Source organism: Sylvia atricapilla, chromosome 12 (assembly GCF_009819655.1).
Source record: "Sylvia atricapilla isolate bSylAtr1 chromosome 12, bSylAtr1.pri, whole genome shotgun sequence".
Lineage (NCBI taxonomy): Eukaryota > Metazoa > Chordata > Aves > Passeriformes > Sylviidae > Sylvia > Sylvia atricapilla.
The window spans coordinates 6,541,694-6,555,283 of NC_089151.1; the positions used below are offsets into that span (position 1 = coordinate 6,541,694).

The following is a 13,590-nucleotide window of genomic DNA, read 5'->3' on the forward strand; positions in this document are numbered from 1 at the left end:
ATCTCCCGCCTTGTAATTTTTCACATGGTGAGAAATATTCCAAGACTTTACTAAGAGGAAACCACTAGAAAAACCTCAAAAACACAACAGTAACTTGCCAGGATGTCAGCAACACCCATTCTGACTTCAGCATCAGCTAACCAGGGACAGCAGCTACAAGATTAACTCTATTTAAATACCTCTGACTGCCCCAAACAGCTGCCAGCTCTGCACAAAGTTTGTCTATACACTCCCAGATTAATGAAGCCAAGTCAGGTACTAACAAAGAGTGGATTTTGCTCTTTTATTTTGGTTTTGGTGTCACAAGACTTCCACCAGTTTGATGAGATTGTAGTACCATGGAGAAATGAGGTCTTTTGAAGCCATTAATGTTTTCATATTAATGAAGACTCTTACCCTACACAACCCCTAAGAAACCCTTCTGCTCCAAGAGAAGACAACGTACGGAATTTCTAAGCTTTATCACTTCCTTGCGACCTGCACATTTATGGAAAACACTACAGACTGACATCTAAAAATTATTAGCAAGTTTCAGACTTGCTTTCCTTTTTCTGAAGGTGAACTTTAAGCCCTGTAAGGAACACCAAAAGGAAGAATTTTATCCCAAAGTATGACAACTGTAACAAGCTATGTCTTAGAATAGAACATCTTTAATCTAACACCACAGTCCTAAATCTGTTCTGGTTCTACAAATGCCTCTAGTTATTTCTTTTTTATCAGTGAAGAAAATGAAATAAAAAGTATTTCATACTTAACACCAAACAGACCATGTTACCCCAGAAGATGTGCTTAAATAATTTAGCTGTTAAAAAGAATCTTTAACTATAAATGTACTAAATTCCAGTGCAAAAGATTAACTACAAAAGAAATTAACACTGCCTTAGGAAAAAGAGATAACATTTTTCTAAAGAATTTCTAAAGCTTTTTGATATGCCATTTTTTAGAATTATATCTAGAGAGAACTAATATTTTTAAATGAGACTTTCAGAACTGCTCAAATTGTAAAGTACCATTTGTGTGAGTCCAAGAGTTCTGAGGAATTTGGTTTTCTCCCATAAAGAAAAATCAGTACCCGGTCTTTACCCATTAAAAGAATGATTACCCAGCAATCAGAATTTGATATTCAAATAATATTCACCTAAAAAAATTTTGTTCCTGCTTCCATCAACAACTTTGTCACAATATACCAAAGTAAAATAACATTTTCTCCCCTCAACAACTTATAACTTTCCAGGGCTTTATCATCAGTCAAAGCAGTCTGTTTGCATTCTCCAACACAAACTGACAATCTAGTGATACAGTACATTAAAAATTCTCTGTAGTATTGACTGCCTGAAGCTGATGCTCCCTTGCTAAATGCAGTGCAGTTCAATTAACAGCTCTTCAATATACAATTTAATTTTTCTTTCATCTCGATCCACAGCCGAGCTTGAAATGAGGAATGTTGGAATAGATGTACTTTAAATATTGAAGCAAGTCTTTATAAATAAATCTATCAAACTTGTAATGATTTCTGTCATAACAGGACCAAACAGATGAACCTGAATGTCTGTGACTTTCAGGTTTGTGCATTGTTGTTCTCAGCTTTATTCCCTCAGTGAAGTCCTGGTGTGGGGGAAGGCTCCAAAAGCAACCCCAAAAGAGTGGAAGAGCTTTTTCCTTACTGCACCATTCCTAGAACTTGAACAGATTTCTGCTGATGCTTTATAAAGTCTTTTGCTTGCAAAAATTCAACTTATCACTTATGTCACAACAACCATCTTAAGGAGTTTTAACACTTCTCTGATTATTTAAGAAGGTCATCAAACAGAGAAGTATACAGCACCAGTTTCCATTACCAAATCTGCACTCAACTGAGAGACAACCAATCCTGAATTGAAAAATAAATATTTAATGCATAAATACTACCCTGGACACCATTTCCCCCCCCTGTAGTGTGAATGTACATAGTACTCTTCAAATTTTCTCTAGGTAGTCATGCTATTTCAGAGGAAAATGTAAGGTTAATTTAACCAGGACAGAATGAAATATTTCATTTCAAAGTTCCTCTAAGTGGGACACTGCTGAAGGAAGCTATTAATATCTCTTACAGCGTGCATGCTCAAAGAAACACTGTGGATCAGCTCATTTCTCACAGGTATACTCCACAGCTTTCCAAGTGGGAGGATTTACTACTGCTCATCAGAAGGGAAAACACTCCTCTTTTAAGCTTAGAGGCATTTTCTAGTCTTTAAACACATTCACAGAAACAAACCTGACAACACTCACTGCCTTAGACAGCAGAGAAGCACTGTGGACATGGAGGGCTCCCAACCTGCACGAGATGAGCTGTGAAGCCACAGAGGCTTCAGCAGGAAAGCATAAACAGCATTGCAAAAACAGAAATCGATTTCAGATGAGCTCAATCAAATGCTCTTAATTAATATTTAAGTGCATAGTGAAATACAACAGGTTTACCTTGTTTGTGTCCATATTTATAATGGTATTAGCTGAGATGGCGAGATTTTATTCTTAAATGTTATATTTCTTTCTTTTTCATGTATTTTTAGTCATCTTATCTAGATTACCACTTCGGATACTGAAAAAAATCCTTATAAAATTAACCAGTCTTATTATTGCCACCATTTCCTTTTTCCCTTTACTTCTAGTCCTACATTTTAAAAAAAGTATCTCAGTACTGTATTTAAATTGTCACTGAAATAACATTCAGCATTTACAGCAATTAACTCATCATTACTGCGAATAACTACACTAATTGGGATGCTCTACAAACCTGCAACACTGCAGAATTAAAAATAAACATAACAAAGATACAATTTACAACTAATCTATACTTACAATTAAAGTTAGTTTCAAGATTTATTTCATTCTATTATTTTTTATTAGCTACAGCAGACAGTAAATGGGGTGTACTATGTTCTGCTTTGCAAACACCTAGATTATAAAACATAATTACACAAATTAATTAGAAATGAGTACATATATTCATGTCTTTGTTTGTAACCATAACATGTTAAACATGACTGTATTAATGAGCAGTTTCTAAAATTTATAAGCTGGTATAACTGAGGAAAATAATAAAGCTCCCTGACCACACAAGGCATAAATGTCACAGAGAGGGTCGCCACCACTTCAGATCCCCTCCTTCTTAACAGCAGAGGAACAATTCTTCAGAACTCTCAGCACCCAAAGCAGAATACAAGTGCAGACTGAAATTTTCCATGAACTGGGTTTTTTACTTTCTTTCCCACCTACTCTCAAGGGTTGTCTGATGTCCAAGAGCCTAAAGTCTCTTCAGTTCTGCCCACTGACTGCAAAGTTGGTTCAAAGCCTATTTTACCTGGCTCCAGTAGAAACAAAGTAATAAAAACTACCCCAAATACTGATTTTTCTGCATTAATCCCATGCTTCTACTTGGTAAGCAAAGTTTCTTCTTGAAGGTAATACTCTGTCTCAAATGAAATACAGGAAAGAACAAGTCCAGCACACCACCTCCAAAGGTAATTATTAAGATATAAGGGAATTAAAGGAGGAGGGGAAATTAGAAAGGACAGTAAATTAAATCAAAAGTATGATGTTTTGGCTTTATAGTAATAAAAGGTTTATGAATATAATTGACAAGCACATAAATTATTAGTACTTTTTAAGCACTCTGCTCAGCAAGTCTGTTTTCAAGACATCTCCTGCATTCCTGTTGAACTCCAGCAATGCTTATTTTATGTCACTTACGCTGCTCTGTAACCATATAAGCCTGATAATTATCTTCAGTTTTATAAGCTATTGTGCCTCATGAAACAAGTCAGTGCTTCTTTTGATGCCCTCACATTAGTCCCTTGTCACTGTTAAACTGCAAGTGATCCTGCAATCACTTTTTGTTCTTTTTTTCCTTCTTTTTAATGCATAACAATTCTGCAGTTGTACTACACCATCCTGGAGTTACTATTTTCCTGCTCTACTACATCTAATGTTACAGTAGGACCTTAAGATTTTTGGGCTTATCATCAAGAATCCTTTAAACATTATCACACTGTCACAGCACTGCAGATTCACAAATAGCAAGAAAATAATCTCTCTACCTTTTTCTTCCCCGCGCTAAGCTCAACCAAAATATATTTCTGTACTTCCAAAGATTCATTTACCATACTGACAGACTGGTTACAAGCTTGAGAAAACAAATCTTAAAGAACTGATTCTTCACATTGCAGGCTCTGTGACCCATCAAATTCTTTGGGATCTGGAATCATTTATAAGTCTAAAACCACCAATGCTGAGTTATCCCTTTGGTTTTATTTTCTGGGCAATTTTTAGGGTAAAGGCTCATTTTAGAACTGTGTCAGTGAAAACCAAGACAAGAAAACAGCACACACCAGGTAGCAACAAGTGTGCACTGCACTTAACAAGTTAAGACTGTGTTTTGTTTTGGAGCAGAATTTGTTTGAATTCTGTTTCTTCAATGTGTTGGAAGAGCTACAATTATTGCCCACTAACACTGCTTGCAATACCAACAGATAGTCCATCCTGTCCACTTCTGATGATGAAATAAACCAATAAAGATGAGGGATTAATCTGAAAAAAACAATTACATGGAATTGTGTAAGATCCTGAACACAAAAGCACGAGCCTTTTGTTTACTTTTTATAAAACTAAAGCAAAGAACGAATCCGGCGACAAAAATGACCCGCCAGATTTTACTAGGACATCCACCAAAAAAACCCAAAAAAACCCAGATCAGAGTGCACATTAAATCATTAGGCAGGCTGTTTAGCTTTAAGATGCAGGGAGTGAAGCCCGTTGCAGAGGCAGAAGAGGAGCAGGGCTATAATTACAAGGCAGAGCTGTGCAGCCCCGTTAATGCCGCGCTTTGACAGCGCAAGGCTATTCCAGCTCCCCCGAGCCCCGCTGGAGACAGGGTTCACTCTAATTGGTTCCAAAGCACAACCCACCACCAGCAGCTCCTCCAGCCCAGGAATGGTAATTTCCACACCACTGTAAATAGTGTTTGCAAACAATACAAACACGGTAATAAGAGGCTAGGTGGGTAATTAATGTGTGGTTACAAAGCAGCTTATTTGCATTTTTATTTAAAAATGCCTTCTTTAAAAAGCTGCTCAGATTTCTTTTTGCAAGAGGAGCCTTGGTTAAGGAATAGAGCAGTAATTACTCTCTTTAGGGGTTCTTTTATACATCCTTTAGGGAATTAGAATGAAAAGATAAGCAGAATTATAAAGGGAATCATGTAAAATATGAAATGCACTATAAACACTTAGTACTGTATTTACCATAAGCTAAGCTTGTCTTCTTCATTAATGGAATATATTACAAGCTTATGTTACAATCAGATTAATTGTGAAGATGGTTAAAAAAATATATCTATCCAGACATTTTTAATTCCTGCTCTCCCAGAACTGACAGCTAGAAACCCAGCGACAGCAGAACTCACTCGATGTGAGAACACATCTATCTGGACTACAGTAAATAAGTTTTCAATGTCAGCAACATTAAATAGCTTTATAAAACACATTCTGAGAGAGAAAGGTTCACGAAAAGACCAAACTCAAGTTACACTAGATACATAAATTATCAGAGAAAACCCAAACTTTGTATCCTATAAGCTACACTCAAGTCAATGTACAAAGTCTACTTTTTTATAAAGACAGACATCCCCAGACAGGTTGGTGATATATTTGAGCACACAGTGTCTCCTAGTGACTTTTAATTGAAGACCAAGCATGAAGTGCAGTTTTTAAAGGGGTTATCCTGAGGTCTGTTACTGTCTAGGGGGGAGGTCTTAAATTTTTTTTTTGTTAAAAAGCTCAAACTGCATTTAAGTAGTATTATTATAAAGCTTTAGGCATGGTAGGGATTTTGTGACTCACATTTCCAGATTAAGAACAGCAGGGCTGTGCTAAAGAAACAAATTACCAAAAAGATCACTTCAACATTTCTATGTATAAAATTCTGCTGACTGAAGGAAAAAATTAAGGAGTAGTAAAATACTGTGACTTCTTTCAAAATTACATTTTAGATTTTTTTTTTTTTAATACACATGTAACAGATATTGGAAGGTGAAGCGAATTATGAGAGTAGAAGTAATTAAGTCAACTCAAAAGACAACTTTTTTCCTTACTGGAGGAAATCATGGCAAATTGTCTTACAATGTTAAAAACCTTGCAGCCTCACAGCTATGAGAGTGCTCAGTTTCTACCAGCTGTGTACAGCGCTGTGAATTCACCTGGGTGGTTTGGGGTGCAAATGGATTTAGGGTTTGCTCCTGGATTTGGGCACGGGTCAAGGGCTAAGGGTTACCTCAAGTTTGGGATTGAAAGCTGTTAAAGGCAGGATCTCCCCAGTGGAAGGAAACCCTGTCCCTGCAGCAGCCACTGAACCTTGAGAGGTGCTGGGCATGCTGCCCTCTTGGGCTGGTTGCTTCATCATAATAAATAATAAAATTCTACCAGTTGTATGTATCCATCCAGTACCAGTGCAGAGCTAACTGCAGATGGAGATGTAAGTATAAAACAGTTCAGCTGTAGCCAGCACATCAAGTCTCTGAGTAACTGATATCAGTATTCAGGAGGATGCCCAACCCTGAAAGTTAGGGGCTTAACACATCTGCTATATAATTCAGACTCTGTTTTACAGCGGTTTCATTACTAACCATAAAAACTGTAACAGTGGAACTGTATAAACAAACTGAACAGTGTTTTTACTGTAAAACATGAATGTAATATAAATATTTGCCTTTCCCTTTTCTCAGCATCCGTAATGAAATCAAATTCATGCCATATGTTTATGGTGTGCAAAAAAAAAAAAAAGAGATCTCAACAATCCATCCATGTAAATGTTGATTATACTGTTCCATGTTTTTAAGTTCATGTGGGGGGATTTTTAAGCATCTGTATTTGGAAAACAGCTTTGCAGCACATATCACTCTTAAGATTTCTCAATTGAGCAGATTACTCACAGCAACTTACTGAATTCTTAAACATTATGGCCAAAATTTGGTCATACATTCATACTGATCCCAATTAGTTGCTGCTAGCAACAGGACTGGGTAATGTTTATACTGTCAATTCTCCACGAGTAACATACACTCTGATTGAACTGAAATTAGTTAATCAAAAATTCCTTCATTTCAGAAAAATCTGGATTACACCCTTAAGAATCAAAAAAGGCATTATATCATTATATTCAGTAGAGGAAATAATTCTTTAGTTGGAGTGTCCACAGCTGCAAGTAAGACAAGTTGATGCAGATGGTTTTTTTTTTTCATTACTAGTTCATTTAATACAAGATACTTCCCCTTCCTGCAAGGCCTTTTCCCCACAGCAAGGTTTGCACAACTACCTTTAACTTGATTTTTCAGCATGGGCACTGCTCAAGTACTGGAAAATGAAATATGTCCATATATTGCAGGCCTTTCTAACTGTATATTACATTGTGATGGCATGTGAGCCAGCAATACATAGTTTAGGATATCTTGCTTTGAAACAAGACAATTCTTTATTACAAAATAGTAACAGAATAGTGGAAGTAATATTCTCACAGAAATTCATGCGTTTTACTTGTAGGATATTGTGAAATATTTCCTATTGTAGGATATTGTGAAATATTTCCTATTTTGAGGATTATTTTTAAGAGCTTTTATTTAGCACCACTTTGAAATCCTTTGATTCTGCACTAACAGACTGTGGTTCCTGTCAGTATTCCCTATATCTCCAAAGCCATCTTCTAGGCAGTCTTCAGCTTTTCCCATAAAAGAAAAGCTGTCACTAACCATGAGGGGGTTTACAAAAAATTCTAAACCAAGGACAGCAGTGGAGACAAAACACACACAGTGACCACATGAAAGCTGTTGCCCATGGTCTGGTAAACCTGCCCAGTTTGCTTCTTATCTGTCTGCACTTCACAGGATCACAACTGGAATACAAAGACTCACTTATCAGGTTTTAATTTCATTCACTTACTTAATCAGCAAGAATATAAATCACTCCTTTGGTGAAGAATACTTCAGGGTAAAGGAATACAGCAAGGAGTCACGTTTGTTTGGTTGATTTTCTGCACAGCTTTTCTCTCTTCTCTTGTCACATCTCTACCTTGTGAGTCTCTACTTAAAAAGCAAACCCAAATGTTCTTTTTACAGTTTAATCTAATCTTTAACATAGCTGTAGGTTTAACACTGAGGAACAATTACCAAAGAGACATTATACTTTTTATGAAATATTAAATTTATAATTTATCTTTTAATATCTACTTCAAAGACTATTTGACAGGAATAAATAAATGAGAGCTTTTTGGCAAGAAAAGCTGTGATTTATGAAATATTCTACTCATTCATACTCTTAAGTATTTTCTTGAGAATACCACTAACATCTGGAGCTACGCAGTCTTATCCAAACATTCTGCTCATACTCAATTAGAAAATTATATCAATAATAATGTAAAATAAATTACCTAGCCTCTCTTCCTGAAGCATAGATTTCCATGTTCGTCAGAGCAAGTATGTGTACAAACAGCACTGTAGTGTTTTTCATTAAGCCTCAAAGTCAATTAAGCTACGAATTGGAACAATCATTCCTCCTTTGCAAAGTATTGATATTTTTCTTGGCTGCTTTCAGGCCTTTTCACTACTCAAGGAGAGATTTATGTTTGACAATTTCTTTCTGATTAAAATGAATCATAACTCTAGATTTCTAATTTCCTCTTTTCCGAGCACGAAATTATCAAACAGTTTTAAATTGATATTGAACGTCATCGTGCATGAACACTCATTTTTGAGATATCAAATGTAAAGCCATACTGATCTCTCTTTTTATCTGCTGCCTTCACATACTTTCTCTTCCTTTTTCTGCCTATATATATGCATGTGTATAAACATTAGATTGCACCAATATAATCAACCATACCCCTCCATAAAAATTATATTTGATAGACCAGCCAGACCAATGGCATTAAAACTTGTCACAATGCTTTACACAAGGCAATTACCCTTTATTTGCAATATTAGCAAAATTCTGCTGTAGTTTAGAAAGAAAATAACTGGAATACTGCAGGTTGCAAACAAATGTCAGTTAACCAAAGCAATTAGCAAGTTTATATGGGTAATCCCTACTCAAATGGCTCAAACTCCCTATAAAACAGCTCTTCAGGCATAAATTGTTACAAAGAAAGTTCTCTAGATTTGTCTACAACAGTCAGTTAAGATCAGTTTGCATTTGCTTTTTAAACATAATGGCAGCTAATCTGAAAAAAATCTTATTTTCTCCCATTATTCCTGCTTTTCCCTCTAAATCTTAACAATTGGATTTTCCCAAGCCATTTAGCAGTCCCATTTTGTCTTTATAAACTTGATTTTCAGCTTTCACTACAAGCCAACTGAAACTGCATTTTTTGCCTAACAACTTATTTCAAAGTCCAACAGGCCCAGAGCAGAGCTGTGTTTCTGCAGACACTCAATTTGTGGCATTCCAGACAGGGATGTCACAAACAGACTCACTAAGGGACCAAGTTGGGTTGTTTTCCTTAGTACTGGTATTTAATGTACACTGTACATTATTTTTAAATGCTGAATTACACTAGGTTTGGTTTGGGTTTGGTTTGGTTTGTTGTGGTTTGGCAGAGACGGCGGTTGGGGTTTAAAAGTTAGTTTTTTCCATATATTTTTCAGGCTCTTGCTAACACAGGCCATCAATTAGATAAGTGTATCAAAATTTGAAATTATAAGTTGTTCTATTACACACTTTTAATTATTTTCTCTTCTTGCAAAGTATGAGAAACTCTTTTGTTTCCATCAACAAAGAATGGAAAAAGAAAGATTCTGTGTCCAACATGTAAACCTTGAGTACTAAAAGATACTGTGCCACAGAAAAGTCAGCACAGGATACACACTGCTTTTGGTAATATATATGTTCTTCTAGAAATACCAATTATATTACAACCCAGCAGTAATACTCCACACTTAGGACAGGTAAACACACTAGAAGTCCATTTGGCAACGTTTTGGGTTTTTTTTTTGTTATAAGATCATATTTCATGCAAATTAAAAGAGGTTTGGGAACTCAGTTGAAAAGTAGGAACATATTTATCAAATTTCTAACCCTCAGATTACTGGAGGAACATTGTATTTACCAATGCAGCTCAGAGACTTAATCTCAGATTTACAAGAAAACATAAAACAAGTAGGTAACACTCTCGCTACTGAAAATACTACCTGAGTACCATGAACATGAGGCTTTGTAAGGCTGCAACCTAACCAGCTGTATTTTTCTTTAAATTGATTCCAAATTGAAAAGTAAATCAACTTCCTTTCAATAATTTTGCTTTCCCTAGGAACAGAGGAGACAAAATTCTGTGCATGCTTTGAAGCCCTTTCTAGCAGAACAGCTGCAGCTACATATTGAGAGTTCATCTGAATCAGATGCAGAGATTGTTGACAATTTCTTAAACTCTTTCATTTTTAGGAAAAGATTTTCAATTAACAACTTCCTGTAGTTGTACCTATAAGCTAAAAATTAATATTTTACATCCATATTTTAATACTAGAAGCAAATCAGTCAAATTAATCTTTGTCTCTTTGTTTTCAGTAACTGACTTTGGGGCAGGTTTTTGTGTTTGTTTTCCTCAAGATTGCTTACAATTTGATGTAAATTTTAAGCATCTTGTAATTCATCAACTAATTCTCTCCTGGTTACACACTCCAAGTAATTAAAGTTCAGTAATAACTTATTCTTTCTGCTCCAGCACCTGCATTTCATTTGTTTATTTTCCCAGAGTCATAAATCTGAGGGACTGTCAAAGTGCCATAATATTAGTGCAATAATCAAAGTTAATTAGTCCCTCTCAATAAACAACAACAAAGCCATTACAAAGATGCATTGAAGGTTTTCCAGCTACCAGTTTATAGATGAGACTCTTTTTCTGAACAATTAGAATTTGAAAACTGTTAGAAAATAAATGTAGTGTTTTTGAAGTAATCTGACCTTCAATGTTCTTCATTCAATTAACAACTCATTAAGTTTTGGTGAGATAATACAGGTATTAAGACAAGTATTCTGAACTCCCATTGTCTTCAAAGTGCTCAGAGATATGGCTAGGATTAAGAGGGTAATGGGATATTTTTCAAATAAAAGGTTTTCACCACTGCCTAATTTTAGTTAGATAAAACTCATATAAGCAACCATATTTAGCTGGACTGGGACAATCAATTTCAAACAGAATATCACCAATTCCAGTCCTATTGAAAGAGAATAGACACTATGCTGGCCTCTGATGGAATCCCTTTGGAATTCTATGCTATTGAAAAAAAATTTAAAAAGGAAAAAAAAAAATAGAGAGCTTTAACAGGATGAAAGCAGCAAGGAAGAGTTTTTTCCCAACCAACCCTTTACTGTAAATCATTCATATGATCTGGGCAAGAGAAAAAGGCCTAAATCCAAAGACTGATTCTTCACGAAACTTGTGGTTACAAAAATTAGCAACATTGAAAGCATCACTTATCTGCAAATATGCGTAAATAAGCACCAATTGGTTTGCATTAATAAATATTATAATTAACTTTAAACTACTTATGTGTAAATATTAATACAACTGAGTGCTCTCCCATGTCATCTGGGAGCAGTTAAAATACTTTGAGAGCTCAGGAAGTAAAAGCAAAACACTCATCACTAATTTTAGCTGGAAAGAAATAAAAATCCAAGAATCTGATCCATTGGTTTTTTATTCATTTAAGTGTAGAGATGTCACCACATTCTCTCCTGGAAGTCAGCAGTCCCAGCAAGCTCAAACAAAAGCAGCTTGCAGTCCTTGTTAGCAAATAAATGATTGTGGGAGGAATAAATTAGAACAGCTGAATATATTTTAATAAGGGCCTTAGAAGATCATTTTAAAAAAATGGAAATCAGGGAAAGTTAGGAGTCAAAGAGCAACAAGGTAATAGATGGGACTGAAAAGCTTGTATTTGTCTGACAAAAAATGGGAGAGAACTGAAAGAAAGTGGGACGAGGCTAGAAGGAAAAAAGCACTGAGACAGCCTGGCAACAAGGCTGCAGAGCCTAATGAACTCAGAGAGAAAAGGAGAAACATTCTTGTGTTGAAAAGTACAAAAAATGACCCTCTGAAATCTCTCACTGTAGAACAACTATGAGAAAACAGTGGCTGTTTTGGAGGACTGTGTCCATCCTCCTTTGGGTAGTTATTAACTTTGGTTCTAGAATGTCCTTTTCTGTGTACCAAGTCTCAGTGGTTCTTCCAAACCCCTTTTTTCCCCTTACAAAACATCCATAAATAACATGGATCACAGCACATCAAGCCTTGCAGTTAAAACCTGTTAAGCTGTTAAAACCAGGTGGAGCAGTGTTCTTTATCTCTTCCATGACCCATCATCCCTCCAGTGGGTATCTGCTGTTAATGGGCCATCAAGGCTCACTGCATGACTGATAAAATTACATCATCCCATTGAGAGATGCTCCACCCAGCATTCCTACCTGGATAAAACCTCCAATTCAGAACTGCAGGACAGCCAGTTTCAACTGGGTTTCCCAGAGGAAGACTGTACCCATCTTGCCACCACTGGAACCTTCTATAGGATCATCTCTACTCCAACAGAACCACATCTTGTCACTCCAGGAGGATTTACCTGGACTCCTACCAACGCCCTGACCAACAGGGTGTCAGGTCATATTCTGAGTCGGTCAGGGTTTAGAGGATTTTTTGTTGTTGTTTGTTTAATTGGTTTCTGCACTACTACATTTGTATTTTTAAGATTCCTAATAAAGGACTGTTATTCCTATTCCCATATCTTTGCCTGAAAGCCCCTAATTACAAAATTATAATAATTTAGAGGGAGGGGGTTTATATTCTCCATTCCAAGGGAAGCTCCAGCTTTCCCTGGCAGACATCTGTCTTTCCAAATCAAGACAGGAGTGAAAAACCTCCATGTACCAGAACCTGAGCAGGGCGCTTCCAAACAAGACAAATCACTTTTTCCTGAGTTCTCTCATGGCATTGCTCGGTTTAACTGCTGGCAGTGCACAGAGGATTTGATGCCCTGGGGAGCACAGATCCGTGCTGGGCACTGAGCACCACTCACCCATTCCCCCAGGATGCGCTGCACAGCGTCATTGCCTCGCGCCAGGCTCCTGCAGGCCAGGATGACACACGCCCCATGAAGGGCAAGGGACTTGGCAGTTTCAAAACCTAGGATAAAACAAAACATTGTCCTGGTCAGAATCCAGAATCCAGATCCCAGCAGCAACACAGAGCTACACAATTACCTGAAAATATGAGCCACATGTTTCAGTGCAGTTAGGCTACCCACAGTCTGGTGACCTGACAGTCACTCAGACTCAGCTTCTAAGAGCAGACATGAAGAAACAGACACCTCAATTTGATCATGTCTTTCAGACAATAGTTGTATATATTTTGTGCAAAACAGGTCTGGCATCTTCAAAAAACAGACTCAACTTCTCTGCCTACCAGTGCCCTCACCTTTTAGAACAGCAGGATTGGATGTGTTTCTTCCTTGTTTGACTGTGAACAAAGTGCCACACAGAGACTGCAGAGCCACTGTGCCTGCAAACTTCATGATAGAAG

The 13,590-nt window shown here is 36.6% G+C and overlaps 1 protein-coding gene across 3 annotated transcripts in view; it reads right to left on the bottom strand.

Annotated features, from left to right (window-relative positions):
* Nucleotides 1–13,590, bottom strand: part of WWOX (WW domain containing oxidoreductase) — a 476,595-nt gene that overhangs the window by 443,094 nt on the left and 19,911 nt on the right. For 2 of the 3 annotated variants that reach the window (XM_066327560.1, XM_066327562.1), the window contains exon 5: nt 13,088–13,194. In XM_066327560.1, the coding sequence (XP_066183657.1) occupies nt 13,088–13,194 (107 nt within the window). Of the gene's footprint in view, nt 1–3,726; nt 4,567–13,087; nt 13,195–13,590 lie in introns of those variants that run through there. The other variant, XM_066327561.1, reaches the window with a different exon arrangement.